Raw genomic sequence first — 22,026 nt, forward strand, 5'->3', positions numbered from 1 at the left:
ATTGTAGAAGATCGCACATGAGTTTTTTTTAAAAAAACATCGTGGCAGATTACGCTGAGAGCAAGGTCGTAGTAGATTACAATGAGGGACCTTACAGTAAGAGGAGACAGCAGACTTATAGGAAAGTCATTTCAAGAGTAGGTCAAAGGGGCGAGGTTAGCATAAGAGCAGGAGGTAAAAAATATAGCTTAAAAAAGTGATGCCAGAGCTTTTCTTCTGTCCATTTTTCTCTCATTGTAGGATAGTTTAGTCCGTAAAACGTCGTAAAATAAAAAGTAGTAGGTCAAAGGGCGAGTTAGCATAAGAGCAAAATTTGCAGGAGGTAAAAAATAGCTTTAAAAGTGATGCCAGAGCTTCTTCTGTCCATTTTTCTCTCATTGTAGGTTAGTTTAGTCCGTAAAACGTCGTAAAATAAAAAGTAGGTCAAAGGGCGTATCCAGAACGTACCATTCATACTACTCTCTAAACTAGGTGAAAGCATGTAGAGGCTCTCGTGTAGTTTAGCAAAAAAAAAATAGGTTAAGTTATATCACTTAAGATCGTGATATACCTGCAAGTGTGAGGTGGGAAAAAAGGGAAATTTTACTAAAACATCGCTAAACGCTAAAACATCGACAAAAAATTGTCAAAATATGTCAAAAACTGATATTCAATTGATAAAAAATGAGGATACAAATGCATACCTACCAAGTGTGAGTGGGAAAAAAGGGAAATTTTACTAAAACATCGCTAAACGCTAAAACATCGACAAAAAATTGTCAAAATATGTCAAAAACTGATATTCAATTGATAAAAAAAAGAGGCTACAAATGCATACCTACAAAGTGTTACTTTGAAACAACTAACTTACACTACTATAATCCTTTTCAAGATGCCCTATACTTTAGTCTGAATATTATTATTAGTGTTCACTTTTGAAGCCTTATTATTCTGGTAGTTTTATTAATGTAGAGGTAAATTAGTCTGTAATGTAGACATTTTTCTGATAAATTATACTCACTTAGTCGTTTCAGCAGGTAGAAGTTGCATGATGGATTACTGATGATAATCCTAATTTGCTCTTCTTATGTACTACGTATGATGTAGCTTACTTGAGTAATTGGAATTTTGTAATGAAAATAGGATTGGCTGTTATCTTATTCCTATGTTGTTGAGTTTGTTTTTACTCTATCCCATGCCTTGGAAGGATCTAGAGATATTGTTTTTGCAGTTTTATATTTCTCTAAGGTTTCAGCTATGTGATTCATTAACTCTGGTATGGATGTGACTATTGATTTCTCTTTCTGGACTCTATGTTGGATTCTACCTGCTGAAACGACTAAGTGAGTATAATTTATCAGAAAAATGTCTACATTACTGACTAATTTACCTCTATATTAATAATACTACCAGAATAATAAGGCTTCAGAAGTGAACACTAAGAATAAAGTTCAGACTAATGTATAGGGAATCTTGAAAAGGATTATTACTCCCTATATCTACAATTCAATAAGAATTATTCTAAATACTACGAACTTGGGCAAAATATAGTCAAATACACTACACAAGAAGGGAAGATAATTACAAATAGAACAGCAGACACTCAATATCTCAAAACAATCAGATAAAAATATTCTACAACAAACTGCCTCATAACATAAAACTGCTAAGTCCCCAAAACATATACAAATACAATCAATTTAAAACTACTTGGAAAGAAAAAAAAACTCTCTACAGTCTCACAGAGTTAGTGGAAAATAACAGCAAAAACTTAGAAGCATGCACAGTCAATATTGCTCAATTTGCATACAGTTCACATGCAACTCTCATGAAAAGGCTGAAAACAGTCTCCCTGCTCAGTTCTCATCTGTACTTGGAAAACAAAACCTGCAACAAATTCTCAGAAATCCTATCCTACCTTTCCTACCCTTGCTTGAATAGCTAAAGTACAATATTCATACTAAAATATAGAAAAAAGGCATATCTCTATGTACGTAAAATTGTGTACACATGTGTTTGACTGTGTGTAATCTTAGATAATTTGATAAAAATAGCAATATAGTTGAAAATCAGAGACTAAAATAATATTAATTTGAAAATAAGCTGATAGAAAGAGATATAGTAACTACAGTAAGCTATTTAACATATCATAGTAATTAGATTCGTTTGTTAATTACAAGAAACAGAAGGGCATATATTAACCACCGTAATCATTCACTCACTTCAATCATGTGCTTCTAAATCTTATATTTTTTAGTTTTACATTTCTTCTTTAAATAATTTAATTTTGTCTCACATATATTATATTTTTTTTCAGTCATTTTATTAATAATGAGTTTCGTTGTTTCAAATGTAGGAAGGCAAGAGGTCAACGTGCAGTGTCAGTGCCAGATAGTTGGTTGGACACCCCTGAAAGATGTTCCCTGATATTTGCAAGAATGGCCACTCTCTCCCTTCCCCCCGAGGCCAAGGTCGAGACCACAATGCTGGGGCTGTAAATAGTTTTCCTCCCTCCCCGCCTGGCAACGAGCCGTCACCCCCCGTGACGTTACACAGGCTGAGCGTGGCAAACCGGAGATTCCTTGCAAACTTGTATCCGCACGTAGAAGACCTTGCTTTCCCCGAAAACGCAGAAAATATCACGGTGGGCCACATCAATATTAACCGCATAAAGAACAAAATAGATGAAATCGCAGCTTCACATATAACAAACTTCACATGCGTTGCAATCACCGAGACTTGGCTCGATGATTCCATTCCAGACAGACACGTTGAAATTGAAGGGTTCAAAATGTACAGACTTGATCGAGGCTATCTTAAGCAAGGGGGAGGTATTATTGTTTACGTAAAAACAGCTGTAATATCGGAACTTATATATTGTGTGTCAGATGTAGACATTGAAGGATTGTGGGTGTCTTTAAAACTCAAACAGAATGACAAACCTTTAATTCTAGGATGGGTATATAGACATCCCAAGGCCCCCGTCACTTTTAATGAAGGACTAGAAAATATTTTGCAGTCATTTCCGGCTTGCCACGCTTCGGTTCTCGTTGGGGATACAAATCATGACGTCATGAAACCAACTGCAGCGGACAATGCATTTTTCGATACGATGGAATCAGCGGGGTACAAGCAGCTCGTTCGCCTGCCGACACGCGTCACCGACACGAGTGAGAGTCTCATAGATCACATTTTTACCAACAAGAAAGAATTGCATGATAAATCCGCCGTAGTAATGCACGATTTAAGCGATCATTTTTTGATATATACCTCAATTAACCTAAGGCCACAAAGATCTACAAGAATACTCGTAACTAAGCGTTCTTTTAAAAATTTCCCTGAACAACAGTTCGTTGATCATTGTTCTTATCTACCCTTTCACAAAACAACAATGATGCCGGATATAAACGATAAGGTGACATATTTGCAGTCATTAATAACCGAAGCTCTGGATGTCTATGCGCCAATAAAAACGTTTCGTGTTAGGGGCAACAAGCGTCCCTGGATCACTGGCGGTCTTCTTAGATTGATATCACTCAAGAACCGGATGTTTAAGCGTGCACGTAGTCTAAATAATAATAATTACACGTGGGAACAATATAAGTCCATAAGGAACTACGTAACAAAAACAGTTAAAGATGCAAAAAGAAATTATATCCTCACGTAGATCTATTCCGATAAATATTCAGGCAATAACAAATTCAAGATTTTCAGGTTCCTAACTGGAAATGATAACAAAAACCAATCCATCGCATCTATTGAACATAACAATGAAACAATTACGGAAGATGCGAGGGTGTCGAACGTCCTCAATGACCACTTTGCTAACGTCGGCTCGTCAATATCCAACACATTCACTAACAATTTAAGGGCGAAGAAAAATGAAAGTAACAAACAAAATGAAAAAGTCGCTAAATATCAAGAAACCAGCTTCAGTTTTAAGCCGGTCTCAAGTGATGACGTTATGAAAATTCTTCAAAAACTTAACCTAAGAAAAGGTCCAGATTTCAATGAAATAAGTAATCGCATAATATATCTACTCGCCCCATGGATTGTCGAACCTCTCACAGATATAATTAATTCATCCTTAAAAAGCGGAATCTTTCCTAACACTTGGAAACACGCAAGGGTTACACCTATATTTAAAGGGGGGTCCCCGACGCAAGTTAATAATTATCGCCCCATATCAATAACTTCCTCATTAAGCAGGATTCTTGAAAAGGTAATAGACAAGCAATTAGAACAATACTTACATTCTAACAATCTACTGACAGATAGACAGTTTTCTTTTAGAAAAAATCGCTCGACAGAATTACTCGTGCATGAACTGATACATAATTGGAGAAATATATTAGATCGTAAAGGAAAGCAATACATTGGCATTATTTCTCTAGACATCAGTAAAGCATTCGACAGTGTTCAACCAAATTTATTAATACAGAAATTACATCAGCAATTTAATTTCTCTGCCCTTGCATGCAACTGGATCGAAAGTTATTTATGGAATAGGAGTATCGACACAAAAGTAGGCAACTCGATTTCAAACAGTTTAAATGTATCTTTCGGTGTACCACAGGGATCTATTCTATGTCCTAAACTGTTTAACATGTTTGTGAATGACATCCCAGACAGGGAATTTGGGTTTGAATTATATTTGTACGCAGATGACTGTCTCCTGTACTGCGCGTCAAGCAAATTAGAAAAAGTAATTGCAAATATTGAGGAAAATATGCCCGAAGTTCTTGAGTGGTATCAATCAAACATGTTGAAAGTGAACGAGTCTAAGACGCAACTATTAATACTATCCAGTGAAAATAATAACAATACGCTAATTGACAACATAAAAATAGGAAATTTCAATATAAAACCATGTGAATCTCTAAAATATCTCGGTATGCACCTAGATAAAAGTTTATCCTTTTCACAACATGTAAAAAGAATGTGTTCACGCGCAGCACCTAGAATCAAGCAGTTTCAATTTGTCTGCAAATATGTACACCTTGCCCACAAATTAGCGTTGTACAAAGCATTTTTTAGGCCGTTACTTGAATACTGTTCCTCTGTACTTTATGGGATTAATAGAAATAACACCACGAAACTAGAGAAAATGTAAATTTCGGCTATTCGTAGCATACGAAATACAGCGCACACGACCTCACGTGCAAGCAGAGAAGAACTCCAATTACTCACGCTGGAATCCAGACGAAAAAATTCACCAGGCAATTAACAAGCACCACCACTTATTAAAGGACAAAGAAATGATATCAAGTAATATACATTATCCCAATCTGCGATCCAACAACACCAACAGTATCCGAGTACCAAAATGTAACAAGGCAAGATACGGATCAAAATCCCTGTCTTTACTGGCAAGTAAAGCGTGGAATCAACTACCTGTAAATTGCGGAAAAGAGAGAAATTTGGCCAATTTTAAACAACAGATTAGGACATTAATCTATGAATACTGACACTGTGCGTATTGTACCTTATTTCCTCCTTCATAAAACGTAGCTGCAAAAAATGTTTATTTTAGTCCATTTCTTATATTTTTCAATTATATAAAGTTATAATATTCCATTTTATGTATACTTATAAACAAATAGCATAACTGTATATTAATTCATGTAGGGCAAAAAGCCGTTTTTGTAGTTCGGAATCAATGTAAACAAAATGTAAGCTTAATTGTAACCCTACTTTCACAATAATAAATAATAATTTCAATTCAGGCAGAACTGAGAAAATCTGTCAGGGTGATGTCACAGATATCCATGAAACTGAAATATATTATTCTAGATTCAAAATTATGAGACACATATTTTTTTGTTTCGCAACAAAATTTTTTTTGGCCATCTTAGGCTGCTTCAAAGTTTGCTGCCAAATTTTCACAAGTATTGGCGCCAAAAATTGTAAACGGCTGTTTCTCAGGAACTATTAAAGATATTTGGATTCTGTTTTTTTTATCTGAAAGTTTATTGATAGCCTTTTCAAATGCATATACAACGAACTTTATTTGCAGCTTTTGGGGTGTGCTATGAATGGAATTAAAAAAATAGCCCCCTTTTAGACCCCCAAAATCTCGAAAAAGCCACCCTAAAAAAATTTCAAAATTTCAGGGTAGTTAACAGCAATACCTCAAGTTGAACATATATAAATTTCACGGTGTATATATGCCTGGTTGTAGTTTTACACAATATTTTAATAAGCACATTGACAAGCTGAAAACTTAAACGCAATCGTAATATTGAAGGAGACAAACTTTATTTCATCAGGCTATTATTGGTAAACAATATACGAATCATAAGAGTCCATAACCAAATAATTCAAGTTAATTTTTATATATCATCATATTGCTGATCATATTCAACATTTCTTATTTATAGAACATACTAGAAGTCATTTGCTGATCATCATATTGCTGATCATATTCAACATTTCTTATTTATAGAACATACTAGAAGTCATTTGTTTTTCATATTCACATGTTCATTTGTTTCTTTTCGTTTGAGACAAATTGCTGTTAATTCCTTCTGAGCTTGAGTTTTGAGTCATTAGGAAGATGTCTACAAGTGGTAAAGCAGTGTTTTCTGAGAAAAGAATAAAGTGACCTGATTTGAGAACAGGCATAAAAAAATGTGTATACCTCCGTACTGAGAAAACACTAGTGGAAAAATCACTAGATGCACGTGCTACCATAACGAAAACTGTGTGCATTCAGACGATACAATTACTAACGAGCCGCACAGGACTCTGCATTACTGAACAGTGTAAATCACATTAATTAAATATATTACAGAATAAGTTAAGCTAAAGGCGTAAGCCTCGCGGGAACATCCCACTCAACCCTTTCAATCGGTAGGTTAATTTAAACGGAATATTATGACCAAATAGTGTCTAATAAAGTATTAGTAATGACCACGCAGGGCCTAATAATGTGTTAAAGATGATCACGCAGGGTCTATTAAGAAAAGGCGATCACGCAGGGTCGTTACACAGTTAAGCACCTTGCTACACGGCACAATATATCAGCAGGGCATATTAAGTGCATTCAGACTGCAGAAGAATTTTAGACTGTTGTTCAGACATATACATCAGGTGTTCCACTGATTTACATTCCATCTGCAGAGATTCAAACATTCCGTGATATGAAACACAAAGAGTGGATTGGATTGATTGATTTGTTGTTTTAAGTCCACTTTATGCACAGTAAGGCTAATCGGGACTGGACCTACAGTTTAAAGTGGGATCCGAACGACTATATACCTTCACCGGGAATCGAACCCGGGACCCCTTGATTAGAAGGCGACGACGCTACCACTGCGCCATCAGGGAGGCCACACACAAAGAGTGGGAACATGTGCAGGCAGTGCGAATGATTCATAAAAGTCATGGGTGGCATGCAGAGGGAACTGGAAATGATATTGTAGTTTCCATTGCAAGAACTGCCCAGAATGAGAAACAAGAAGTGAATGTTACTATTGGAAACAGCTCACATGTTATGCAGTATTGTAGAATTCACGACATGAAAGTGGGAACGTTTTTGGCTGTTATGTATGATGACTGCTGGTGGGTTGAAGAAGCAACTAAAGTTTACTATGAGATGCAGGAAGTGCATGTAAATTTCATGCTGCCACATGGACCTGCAAAGGGCTATAATTTTCCTGATAGAATTAAGCAACACTAACATCAGTGCATGATACCTTTGCAAAATATTCTGCAAGTTCTTTCTCCACCACACCCCCTTGGACAATCTGGAAGACTGCATGCCATCTCTAATACTGAAACTGCCTGTGTAGAAAAAGCTTTCACGAACAGAACTAACATATGAAATGCCGGTACTGGGAGTTCACATCGCCTAGCTTGCATAAAAAATGTCTTACGTTTCAGTTTTCAGCTTGTCAATGTGCTTATTAAAATATTGTGTAAAACTACAACCAGGCATATATACACCGTGAAATTTATATATGTTCAACTTAAGGTATTGCTGTAACTGCCCTAAAATTTTGAAATTTTTTTTAGTTGGCTTTTTCGAGATTGGGAGGGTCCAAAAGGGGGCTAATTTTTTTAAAATTTCATTCGTAGCACACCCCAAAAGCTGCATATAAAGTTCGTTGTATATGCATTTGAAAAGGCTTTCAATAAACTTTCAGATAAAAAAACAGAATACAAATATCTTTAACAGTTCCTGAGAAACAGCCGTTTACAATTTTTGGCACCAAAACTTGTGAAAATTTAGCCCCAAACTTTGAAGCAGCCTAAGTCTGCCAAATTTTTTTTTTGCAATACAAAGAAATATGTGTCTCATAATTTTGTATCTAGAATAATATATTTCAGTTTCATGGATATCTGTGACATCACCCTGACACCCCCTGCCTGTCTGCATATGGAATAGGCCAGAAGTTAAATACAGTAAATAAACTTGCTCAGTTACATTAAAAGGGGAACATAAATTGAGAGTATTTGAAAATAAATCTTTAGGAAAATATTTGGGCCTAAAAGGGATGAGGAGACAGATGAGTGGAGAAGGTTATATAATTTAGAAGTACATAATTTGTATTCATGTACAGATATTATTAGAATAATAAAATCAAGAAGACATAGGTGGGTAGATCATGTGGTACGATTGATTGATTGATTTGTTGTTTTAAGTCCACTTTATGCACAGTAAGGCTAATTGGGACTGGACCTACAGTTTAAAGTGGGATCCGAACCACTTGTGCCCCCACCGGGTATCGAACCCGGGACCCCTTGATTACAAGGCGACGACGCTACCACTGCGCCATCGGGGAGGCCCATGTGGTACGATTGGGAAAGGAAAGAAGAGTATACAGGATTCTTGTTGAGTAACCTGATGGTAAAAGACTAATCGGAAGACGGTATATATATCTTGCTCAGGACACGGACAGATGAAAGGCATGTGAACCTTCGGGTTTAAGAAGGTTATAGAGATAGTTAGTTAGTTATTACATTAAATAAGCATAAGGTTTTGGTTTTTAAGTAGTGAATATAACAAATGTACATTGCATTGTGCGAAAACTGTCTCAACTTTGCATTATAAGCATAAAAGTAAACCAATTTGCCTTAGAAATACATTTTAAGAAAAGCGTCAAAAGCATGCGTAATAGAAAATTAAGAAACTTTCTGATGCTAAAGTAGAAGAATTAAAAGCAGCACTAAAGAAAATTAAGTTAGGTAAGTCTAGTGGACATGATGGTTTAACACCAGAAATGCTTAAATACATGGGAAATGCTGGATATCAACTGTTTTTGAACCTACTGAATGTTATATGGGAAAAGAAAACTGTACCGAAGGAATGGGAGATATCAGTAATAATCCCAATCTTCAAGAAAGGGGATAATAGAGAATGTAGAAACCATCGGGGAATCTCATTGCTCAGTGTGCCAGGGAAGATATATTCAAGAATCCTGGAGAATAGACTCAGAAAATATGTCGAAGAGCAATTAGAAGAAAGTCAAGCAGGCTTTAGACCAGCAAGAAGTGTACAAGACCATATTTTCACCCTCAAACAAATAACAGACAAAACAATAGAATACAATAAAAAGGCACATGTATGCTTTGTAGATCTACAAAAGGCTTTTGACAGAGTTCCTTGGAATGAGATATGGAAATCTTTAGAGAAGAAAGGAGTGGATAAAAACCTAATAAAAGCAATCCAAAGTTGGTACAAAGGATGCAGATGCTACGTGAGGACGAGAAACCACCAGTCAGAGGAATTTGAAATAACAACAGGAGTTAAACAGGGAGATATACTATCACCATATCTATTTATAATCTTATTAGATGAAGTAATAAAGGAATGCCATATAAAAATGAAACAATTTCATGTAGGATACTGGAATATGAAATCAATTAAACTAACAGAGCTCATATACGCTGATGATATTATGCTAATAGCTAATACACAGGTTAGTTTACAATATAACCTAAATATTCTTAATGAAGAATTAAAGAAAAAGAATATGGAAATAAATACAGAGAAAACTAAAACAATGATAATTAGCAGAGAAAAGACAAACCATAAGATAAAACTGAATAACAAACCTTTAGAACAAGTGACAAATTTCAAGTATCTTGGAGTAATTATAAACAGTCAAGGAAAAGAAGAGGAAGAAATAAGAGATAGAATAATGAAGACAGGAAAGCTATATCAAATGATAAACCGAGGATTTATAGGCAAAAAAGAAATATCTACCCAAACAAAATTCACTGTATATAAAACAATTTATATACCAACACTTACATATAGCAGTGAAAATTGGACATTGACTGGAAAACACCTGCAAAATGTACAAACAATGGAAATGAGGTACCTTCGAAGAATAAGTGGGAAAACCAGGAAAGATCGGATAAGGAATCAAACCATTCGGCAATCTTTAAATGCTCAGCCACTACAAGAAACAGTTGAACGTAATCAACTCAGATGGTTCGGCCATTTGAGCAGAATGAGTAAGACGAGACTGCCAAAGCAGATATGGGAAGCACGTCCACAAGGAACAAGACCAAAAGGAAGACCAAGAAAGACATGGAATATGAGTGTCAAAGAGATTTTGGAGAAACGAAGCATAAGATGGAAAGAGGCACAGGAAAAGGCGTTAGACAGAAACGTCTGGAGAGCTCTCTGTAACCCCTCGACACCGGCAGGTAGAAGAGGACGCGACTAAGTAAGTAAGTAAACTAACTTTTCAAAAAATAATACCTTGTGCCCAGATAGTTAGTTGGCAGAGCGTTAAGCTTTTAACCTATCTGTCCAGAGTTCTATTCCCTGTCTGGCCGGTAACAATTTTTTAATTTTGTCATCGGATCTTGTGCAGACTTCAAATTTCATAAGTTATATGCAATCTAGGTTAATTTTGGGAGTGGGTCAAATTTGTTCCTCATACAAGAAGCAATGACCAAATTGGTCCTATTGCCTATGACCCTACTTGTGTTCATCCGCCAAGACATCTGCTTTGAGTCCCCGATGTCCTGGTGGAGCCCGTTTATGTTCTACCTCCCACAAGTGCGTTCCTTCGCCAATCTAGCGAAGATGAGAATAATAAATAGCGACCCTCTACGTATACATTCAGCGAACTGTTGGTCACCCCTTGACCTAGTTATTTTCATGCAATCACCTATAGTATAGAACTACATTTAGTGAATTTTACCGTATTTCTGTTTGATCTGTTAAACAAAGCAATCAATAAAAATATACTTACATAGAAAAATCTGCTTTTCAGATACTTACATAGGAAAATCTACTTTTACGTAATTTCCCAGAAATATAGGCAATCATAGTTCTTGCTACATTTAGCACCTGATATAGTATAAATCAGAATCTAGTTAGTGTGGACCTGTGTGCATCTGGTACACATAGTTACTTGAAAAAGCAAATATTGTGTGTGTAAAGGATAGCCTTCTTGTGAAACATTAAAAAAAATTAACCTTACTTCTCGTATCCTTAGCTGTAAATGCTTCTTGCAGGCTAATAAGGCTCTGGCGTGAGGCCTACATCACCTACAATCCTCTGTAAGGTTCGTGTTGTTCTGTGATTAGTCAATATACTTGGTAAGCCTAAGCTTTAAGCTTCAATCAGTGGATTATATTCCTCATATACATATAGTGATTGTAGCTTCGTATAATAAAGCAAATGGAAATAACCCAAGTGTTGATGCACCCAAGAAAACCATTAATATTTGATATACCTTGAAAAAGTCTATTAGGCTAAATTAGTCCTCTAGCATAGAAAAAAAGTTTAGCAAGTGGACCTATGGTCCATATAGTCAGTCGTCTGTGAACTTCGTCTAGTCCTGTGAATTATCAATATATAGATAAATGATTATATTTAAAGGAGAAAGGAAACGATGTTGGTAAGCGTCCAGTTATGGACCCCTCGGTAAAGGGATTTTAGTCCTCATAGACACATAATTATTTTAGTTACACTAAAAGTTTGGCCTTATATAATATCTCAAGTGCAAATAGTCGAAATGTTAAACATTTGGTGTACTTTATCCAGTAAGCCTTAGTTAAAAATACAATGACAGAGTTATAGACATAAAAATTAAGCAAGCTTTGATATTCTAGTGGCACATAATAAATATAAGATATCCTTTTAAATACTCTGACAGATAGTTCTGGGTTATCTGAGATCGAAATTTTCAAGCTCTCTCTCCTGCATAAATACGCTCTAGAATTCACTAAGCCTCAAAATAATATTGGGTACATGAGATAAGAAGCAGATGGAGAGCGGTGCTGATCGGATCATTTCCAAAACAGCAAAAACCAAAGTATATGAAGCCTTACATTATATACTTAGGAAACTTTACCTAGTATAGCATTAACAAAACACTCAGCAAACTCTAAAGTAAACAAACTTTCCTACGTAGCAGGCGTAACCTGCCCTAAATTACAGTAATATAGAAATACAAAACAAAAAATAGCATAGTGGAAATCAGTAACCCTAATAATAATAATAATAATAATAATAATAATTAATATATTCTGTGGCTTAAATTTTAGCTAAAGGTATTTTTTTAGTGTTTTTGAAAAGATTTAAATAAATACTACACTCTAAGTTAAAAATTAGTGAATGTCGGATACAAAACAAAGCAAGTAAAAAATTAATACAAACCCTGCAACAGAATCAGTAAAAAGTTGAAAACATTTCTTTGTGCGTCCAAAATATAATAAAGATTTTTCCTGAATGGATTAAATTGTGTTATTTGAGTAATAATAAGCCTAAATTTGTAAAATAAACAGACAGAACTCGAGAAAACATACTTTGTGCGTCCAAAATATAATAAAAACACGTTCAAATCGTATTATTTGAGTAAAAATTTGCCTAAACTTGTAAAATAAAAGTATAAAACTTGACGAATCACACTTTTGTGGTCAAATTGTAGTAGAAAGTATTGCCTGAATTGTTAAAATAATGTTATTTGAGTAAATATTAGGATAAACTTGTGAAATAAACAGATAAAAATTGAAAATTCACAGTTTGTGTGTCGAAAATGTAACTAAAAGTCTTTCCTGAACAGATGGAATTGTGTTATTTGAGTGAAAATAAGTCTAAACTTGTAAACTAAAAGGGTAAAAGTTGAAAAAGTATCTTTTCCAGACCAAAATATAATAAAAAATGTTGCCTGAATGGATTAAATTTTGTTATTTGAGTAATAATAAGCATAAACTTGTAAAATAAAAGGGCAGAACTTGACAAACACACATTGTGCGTCGAAAGATCTTGCCTGAATTGTTAAAATCGTGTTATTTGAGTAAAAAAAGAGATAAAAATTTAAAACGCACACTTTGTTTGTCGAAAATGTGACTTGTGCTATTTGAGTACAAATACACAACAACTGGTAAAACAATTGACATAAAGTCAAAGTTTGGTAAAAATAAACTCAATATTATGTCTAAAAACACGCAGTGACATAAATGTACTAGCTAAATCAATAATCAATGGGTCCGAGGTTCGACACCCCGTGATAGAGGCAAGTAGTGAAAACTTTAGGTCCAGTCCCTGATAGCTTTCCCTTCTTCCTAGTTCAAATAAAACCTTTTCGCTTCGTTCTTCTTGTTCAGGGTAAAAGTCTCCCTCCAATCTAATTGGGCATCCCAAAATCCTTTTCTCTTGTGTTCTCGGTAGCCTTGGCCTACTTTGACGGAAACATGTCCTGACATGCAAGTGTTCTATCCTAATTCCCATGCTTGAGCATTCAGTGCCCTGGGCGGAATATTAATTCGCTAAAACCGGTTCTACAAGCGACGCATAGCTTCAGAGTATTGACCCTGACCGCGTATTCCTAGACATCGTTTGTTGTCTGGTTCAATCCCTCCCTTGTCCTCTGCTAGAGTGTTGCATACCTTTACCATGTATTTGCGTTCTGGTTAACCTTAAAAAACTGGTTCCTGAAATCTACTGACGCTTTTTCTAATTAGTCAAAGAGGTTCTTTCTTTGTTCTGACGTCATTTGACCTTGACCGCACATCCCCCTCTGTCTACCCTCACCGCAATTCACCGTCTCCTGTCTAGCGTCTAGCGTCTCGAACCACCGTCTTTCATAACATATACCATATAACATTATTCCTTAGTAGACTCAACCATATAACAGTATTATTCCTTAGTACACTATAATTATGACAGTTACATATCGTGGGTTCGAGTACCGGGACCGTCTTCTTTTGGACCATTACCAACATTCATAGCGTTTCATAAACAATAAAATTTTATTTACAATACTATAAACATTAATATTATCGTTTCATACATTACATACTTTGCAGTAATAAACATAAAATCATATGCATAACATTTAGTACCCTTCATTATCTTCTATTTACATATTTTTCATAAAATACATGCAAATAAATTATGAATATTAAATACCGACTGTCCTTAACGTATTCAACCACTACTTAGGTTACTCCGATCGGAATATCTGTATACTTCTGCGTGGTTGGTGGATGAGTGGAACCATTAATTTACATTCGTAAATGTATTATTAAACTTCTTTTGTATTCTAGTTTCTTTCCATGCTGTGCAACATAATATCTAGTTGAAAACAATTGATACATATTTATTTTTCACATTCACGTATAGGCTTCACATATGGTGGGAAATATGGCACAGTTGTAGGTTGGGGCTACACGAGCGACCATTTCCTCAATAAAGAGACAGCAAAGACATCAAGCAAGCTTCTGGAAATTAAAATTCCAATCATTGACACACAATCGTGTCGATCAAAGACTGACTGGAGAGCATATGAAGTCACTGATAACATGATATGTGCAGCGGGATCTGGCCGTGACGCTTGCCAAGTAAGGCATATATGTGTGTGTTTCTGTGTGTGGTTTTAGGTTGTAGATCTTTTTTCTTCATTGTGAGCATAGAACATACACGTAGTTTTCAGGGTGTATGTTTTATGAGTAGAATGAGCAGTTAATAATGTGTTATTTTAAGTACTGATGGATGGAAATATAGAAACTAACAATATGTATTCCTGTATCCCGACCGAGTATCAATCAGTTCTTCTTGGACAAACATATTGTGTTTTCAACCTCATTGGTGTTATGTAATACGCCATTGATTACTTTTACGAAGAAGGGTTCGGTATATTAAATTACCCCATACGTCAGTTTACAGTTTTTTTAAAAATTCCCAGAACAAGAAAAAGCAACAATAAAAGACGAGAATCTGTCCTAGTTCATTATCCGTTGGTATTTGTAATTGTTTTTATTTCCAGCTACAATGCAAAGTACAACTGTTATACTTGTGTTTTAAAATATGTAACAACCAAAGTGGGTGTGTACATCTAATCGTATAATTAATCCTAAAATGGCGTTTAGACATATGTGTTGTATCTCTCTCAATATTGAGAGAAAGCGACAAAAGTTGAGACAGGGAGAGAGACTGAATGCAGTTTTGCCACCCCTTAACTTGCAAGTACTGTAATACGTCACTTTCTTCCCTTTTCGCAAAACAGGTGTGTGTGTTTCAGGCCTTCAATGATTAGCATCTGAAAAGAAGTATCTTGAGTTTCACTTCAAGTTATGGAACTTCACACTGATGGACATCAAGGGCTTCACCAGAATTTTCTATCTGGAGGGTATACGGTCTAATATAATGTCAAAGTAATCATAAATTCGGCATTTGCTTTTTTTGGGGATGTTGGAAAAATTTGGTGGGCGTGTTTCGAGTATAAGTAGATGTATCATATACGCTTATTTCTTACAACAGTTAGAAGAAAACTCTATGCCATTTCCTACTTCCATTTTCTTTTTAACATAGCCTACTCGCTCTTGGCACCCCGAAAAATACACACTTCGGATTTTTAATAGGACAAAGTAACAACCAAAGTGGTGGCCGCGGTGGCTCAGTCGGTAACGCGTCTGACTACCATGCTCAAGGTCCCGGGTTCGATCCCCGGCCGGTTCAAATCCGGGAACTTTTCTAACGGTGGAAGCGGACCCGGCGCCTACCCAGCGTCGAATAACATGGGTACCTGGGGGAAACCCTGGGGGGTAAAGGCGGTCAGGGGCGTGATGCTGATCACATCACCCCCACTCACGACCGGATCAAGAAAGTGTGGGGCGTTACCCCCACACCCCCTATACGCCTTCATGGCGTGGTGCTATGCACAGGGGAACACTTTACCTTTTTTTTTTTTACCTTTAACAACCAAAGTGGCTGTGTACATGGGTGTGTACATCTAATCGTATAATTAATCCTAAAATGGCGTTTAGACGTATGTGTTGTTACTCTCTCAATATTGAGAGAGCGACAAAAGTTGAGGCAGGGGGAGAGTAACACTCGATATTAAAGAAAAAGTTTGAACAGAGATTAAACTTTTCGAAATGTCAATAATTTGGTATTTTAGTGTACAGTCTATGTTTATGAAAACATTTAAAGTAAAATATAGCAAGAGGGTCATTTAAGAGGTACAGATGTCACTAAATGCAATATTTCGAATTTCCCAAAGTGGTGTACATTTTTTAAAAATTAGGTATGTTCCCAAACTTAGATTTTTGGTCATATTTCTCGGGAGGTGCACACAAGGCATCTCAAGAAATGTATTACAACAAAGAACAGCTTTCTCGAGTAAGACGGAATTTTCCTGTACTAGTTCTTTATATCAAACTCTTCTGCTCGCCACTTTAAGTGCGCATTGAAATTACTAATATCGTATTTCTTACATCCACATTATTATCAATTTTATGACAAAAATATTAATTCATTTGCAGGGAGACAGTGGAGGTCCTCTGATGCTGAGATATGAAGGAAACAAGAAACATTTTCATTTGATAGGTAGGAATTATAATACCACTATATGCAATGTAATCCATTGAAGTGTAGAACGCCGCGTTGGTGTTTGCGCTATCTGCAAAATAGGCAGTCGCGGCCATTTGTCGGCATCGTAGAGTGTGGATGAAGGAACAGCTCAACAGTTTCCGTGATTATTTAAAATAAAAAATATTTCCCAGATTTATAAAAGGAGATGTTCAAACTAGTCGTCTTCGATGCACACACATTTTCGATGCACCTTTATTAAGACACCCAACTAACGTAAGCTGGTGAAATGGGGGGGGGGGGATAGAAACAGACTTTTTCGGGGGTCCTGAAAGTAGACAGGAGACTGTGAAGTGACAAGAGTCCTTGGGTTGTATCGTGTGGCGTGTTTATTAGTCTGGCGACTGTGAAGTGATAGGGTGCTTGTTACGTATTGTGTTTTTCTGTGTTATGGCTCAGCAAATGTTTTCTACTGCAGAGCGTGTATTTATTTATGATTCAGATGTGTTAACTCAATCAATACGTGAATTTCAAAGGCTATTTAAAGCAAAATTCTCTGGTGTAAAAGTTCCATGCAAATTTTATCTCTGGTGTAGATTAAGATATGCTGTATACACAGCCTGGAAGAACTGCAACGTAACATCCGCAAGGTAATTACGAACATTAATTAACGGTAACTGCACCGAGTTATGGGTAACATCATCAAGAGGTGTAAAAAATATTCTTTCGTAAGTTGGTAAGTAAATAAATAACTCTTAATACTACTTACGGAAACTTGCGCGCTTGATTCACTGGTAGCCTACAGTGCCGATATACGGCTGCGAGCGGCTCTCTTGCCGATAGAATAAACACCGACGCGGTCTACATTTCAATGGATCGCTCTGTAGAATTGTAAGTACGTGTATTACACCGATATATGGTGATAAGGAAACTCAAAGTCATCCTACGGCATCATGCGAAATTCCAACAAAACATTGAAGCACCTTAAAATGGATGTAACATCAATGTACTCTGTGTTATGCAGGTTAGAATTTAAAATTTCTTACATAGGAATGGTTGTAAATAATACTCACTAGGCAACACATTTAAACGAAGTTTTTGTCCCAGAAATGAAATCAACAATTTCTTGCGAATTTTGAGATGCTCAATGTGAAAATGACAGTAAAATAGAAAATTGAACATTGGCTGCTGTTTATGATGTGCCACCCTGTACTTGTCGGACACCCTATATATGAACAGCTATCAATTTATTTTTCTTCGTGAAGTCTTCTGCAACACGTGGTGCCAGATAAGAGTATCGCACATTTACATGATCGCTTGGTTCTCTCCACACAAAAAGAATAACCAAATTCATCTATATTTTACCGCCTTTCAGCTACTTCAGAAGAACTCGATCACAAGCACAGCAGCAAATGTGTGATAACCAGAACTTGTACTGCTCCCCTATTTTGCATGCGAAATACAGCCGAGTAGTACTGTAGTACCTGTAGTATCCGTAGTAGTTTATTTCTGCAATACACGCTCAAGACTGTTCATATTGTAGCCTAAGATTGGAGTAGCACAAACAAAGTGTTCAATACACAATACCTAATTGCGTACTAATCGATTGCGTCATCTTATGTAAAAAATCGGTTTCAATGTCACATAGTTATATGATGCAATATGTAATGAGGGTAGCGTGATTTGTTGGCTGATTTTATGGCACTATTGTCCGGGAAGTTTGATGTTTGAAGTAGAGTGTTGCCAAATGTTACGTACACGTATGATATGCGGTCTGAATAGCCCGCATGTGGTATGCGTATCTAGTAAACTAGAGCCAATCGGATTTTGTATTGTGATTCTCGTCTTTTAGCAGCCCACAGTTAGTAAAAATGCGATATTTTCATTTCCGGGCAAATTTGACTGTTGGCTAGCTTAATTGGAGTACATGTCATAGGTGGTTAGTACTACAATTAGGTTCCTTCTAAGACTAAATCTTGTGACAAAATTATAATTTTTTGCAGTTTTAATCTATTGGCTAGTTTTACGGTGAGGCATTCCCATTTTATAAACATCTTTCTGGTCGAAGTGACCTGAAAAGCCACTCTGGATAATAGCAGACCTCGAATGTACATATGCATCGAGTTGTGATTTGTGCTGTCAGCATGGTTCACATACCCTCTGCAAATTCTAACCACCCTCAGCACCTGATATTAGGATGCAGGAATACATTATGTAAGTGCGGATCTTGTTTTTGCAAATGTAACGAGATGGTATTTGTACTGTCAGCATGCTCTCGATATTTCCTATAAACCCCGACCACACTTATCACCTGTTCTCTTTATATTGTTTTTGACCCATATTAAAAAGTCAAATATCTTCGAAACTGCACACAGCCGAGACTTAGACTGTCGGCATAGCCTCGATGCTAATCCCAACAACACTTACTACCCGTTATCCTGGAACCATGTAGTAGATTCCAAGAAGGAGATTCTGAGCCAGAATTATGTTGCAGCACTTGTCTCAAACAAAGTCTCTTCTTGCCACATTTAAGTAAGACTACCTGTCGGCAAGCAGTTCTTTTATCTGTTAATGAGTACTACTTTAAAGGTGATATTTCCAAGTGTGATGTGGCGCAGGGGTGTAGTTCCTTGGTGGACGCCTTTGGTGTTGGACGTGCTGATATCGTTCTCTGGTAGTGAGTTCCCCGAGTGCAACTAGTGAGTCAACTACGTCTGAAAAATTGGACTTGTAAAATAAGAGACAAATCAATAAACCAGTAAGTACTATAGTGGCAAGTAAGAATAACGAAAAATAGGTTAAATACGATAAAGAAAAGCTTTCCAGTGAATGCTCCTAAACCGAGGGCAACGGATATACGTGAATTTATTCACGGACAATTTCGTCTGCATGCTGACGAATTGATGGGTATACAACTCCAGACAATTTTGCATTGTGTGTATATTAAATTTGTGAGAGAAGCGACAATGAGAAAACTATTAGAACAACATGAGCCTTACATGGAGTTTAGTTACGCTGATGGCAATAGTGTGAAAGTGTCATTAGAAGATGCGGGAAGGGAAGTGAAATTTGTGCGTGTCTTTAATCTTCCTTTGGAAATGGACGATGATAGTGTGAAAGAAAAACTGCGAGAATTTGGAACTGTCCATAGTGTAGACAAAGAACAATGGACGGGGAACTTTCGATACCCAGTGTATAATGGAGTGCGAGTGGCTAAAATGAAAGTCACAAAACCAATACCTTCATTTCTAGTAATCCGCTTGTTTCAGTGTCACGTTATCTATGATAGACAGCAATGGACGTGCCAGTTTTGACACCAGCCTGGTCATGAACGTAGGATGTGCGACGTTCGTCAACCCACTGTGCTGAGAGTTCCGCTCAGACACGGACGAAATTACAGTCAAGTTGCGCAACAACGAGAAGGATACATAGGAACCTCGGGACCATGCCAAGAAGTTCTATCCAGTGAAACACCTTCTCCTAGCCTTGAGAATCACCTGTAATGAACTGAAATACATACAGAAAGACACCCTAACCTCCAGAAGGACGGACCACCTTCAAACTTCGTAGAATACACCACGAAGGAAGCAGAAGTGGCAGTTACGGCTTCGAAGATCCCAGAGGAAGATGGTACACCATGTTTGGTAACTAAGGATGATAACTCTAAACCGGAATCAATGAGAGAAGTAGTGGTAGTGAATGGCGTGGTACGCACCAATGATATTAAGAATCAGAAGACAGCAGAAAGACAGGGAGAACAACAAGACGCAATTTGAGACGATATGGATAGTGAGTTGATTACTGATGAAGATAGTGAGAGTAGTAGTAGTGTAAATTTGAAAATGGTAGTGGAAGATGTAACTGCCACAAAAAACGGACTAAAAGTGCGGCGAAAGTGAGCGCATGAACTTAGCGAAAAGAAGATCTAGGCGCAGGGTAGGTGATTTAAGTAAATCAAAACAATAATTTAACAAATAGTTTCACCTTGAATTGGTGTGAAATATTGCATATATAGGCAGAATAAGATTATGGTAAAATGAACTGGAAAAGAGTATTTTCTTATAATTCTACATACATTTATATACATCTATATGTAATCCTTAGTTTTTCATTATACATTCATAATATGTTTACCTATACAGTACCTACTATTAATTATAATAAGTCGTGTAGTAATATTAAGCAGGAAGCTTTACTAGACTTCCTTAAAAAAAACATATGTGGATATGGCCTTTTTGCAAAAAAAAATTGGAAATCCATATTTAGAAGACGGTAAATGATTGTTTTCGTAAATGATTGTCGGGGTCTCCTCATTGTTGTAATCGATGTGGGTGAATGACACGGTGAACACAAATGCACGATATTGTTGAGAAACTCAACAAGTTTTGTTCCTTATTTGTTTCATAGACCTCTGTCTCCTGATTCTGCCGCCAGGCGGCAGTTTTCCAAAATGGCGGATATTACTAGCGAGAAGGCATTCTGTGTCCTTGAATATCACCCAACGAGGTCCGTTACAGTTGTGCAACGACATTTTTGTGCGCGATATCGGAAAGATGCACCGTCAGACAATTCGATTAGAAGGTGGTATGCACAGTTCAAAGAAAAAGGTTGCATTTGAAAAGGCAAGAACAGTGGTCGACCATCAGTGTCGGAACATGATGTGGAGCGAGTTCGTGAAACCTATCTACGGTGCCCGAAGAAATCGATTCCTGCTAAATCCAAGGAACTAAACATTCCGAAGACAACATTATGTAGTGTTCTACGAAAACGGCTAAACATGGAACCATACCGCCTAAGTCTTCATCAAAAGCCAACACGTAAGGACCGTCGTGTACGGGAAACGTTCTCCAGCGATATGCAAAATCTCATGGCTGACGATAACAATTTCATCGAGAATTTAGTTTCCACTGACGAGGCGACATTACACCTAAGTGGAAAAGTAAACACACACAATGTGCGCATATGGGGAACGGAAAATCCTCATCCTCATCAGGTTCGGGATCATTGCTTAACAGAAAATTACCACAACGTTGGATTGGGCGGAGTTATGAGGATGAAAACCTTTGATCATGGCCTCCTCGTTCACCTGACCTTTCTCCTTGCAATATTTTTTTATCTGGGGATACGTAAAAGATACCGTTTGCCATTACCCACTACCATTGAGGAACTGAAAACACGCATAACGAATTCCATCAACAGTGTTACACGTGATATGCTATCCCGAGTGTGGCAGGAAATGGACTATCGCTTAGATATCTGCAGGATAT

The 22,026-nt window shown here is 36.7% G+C and overlaps 1 protein-coding gene across 2 annotated transcripts in view; it reads left to right on the forward strand.

Annotated features, from left to right (window-relative positions):
* LOC146003605 (trypsin-1-like) overlaps nucleotides 1-22,026 on the forward strand; it is a 151,798-nt gene that overhangs the window by 102,785 nt on the left and 26,987 nt on the right. For both annotated transcript variants that reach the window (XM_083141916.1, XM_083141917.1), the window contains exons 5-6: nucleotides 14,573-14,790; nucleotides 16,714-16,777. In XM_083141916.1, the coding sequence (XP_082998042.1) occupies nucleotides 14,573-14,790; nucleotides 16,714-16,777 (282 nt within the window). The remainder of the gene's footprint in view (nucleotides 1-14,572; nucleotides 14,791-16,713; nucleotides 16,778-22,026) is intronic.

This window comes from Lepisma saccharinum, chromosome 20 (genome assembly GCF_977018435.1).
Source record: "Lepisma saccharinum chromosome 20, izLepSacc3.1, whole genome shotgun sequence".
NCBI lineage: Eukaryota > Metazoa > Arthropoda > Insecta > Zygentoma > Lepismatidae > Lepisma > Lepisma saccharinum.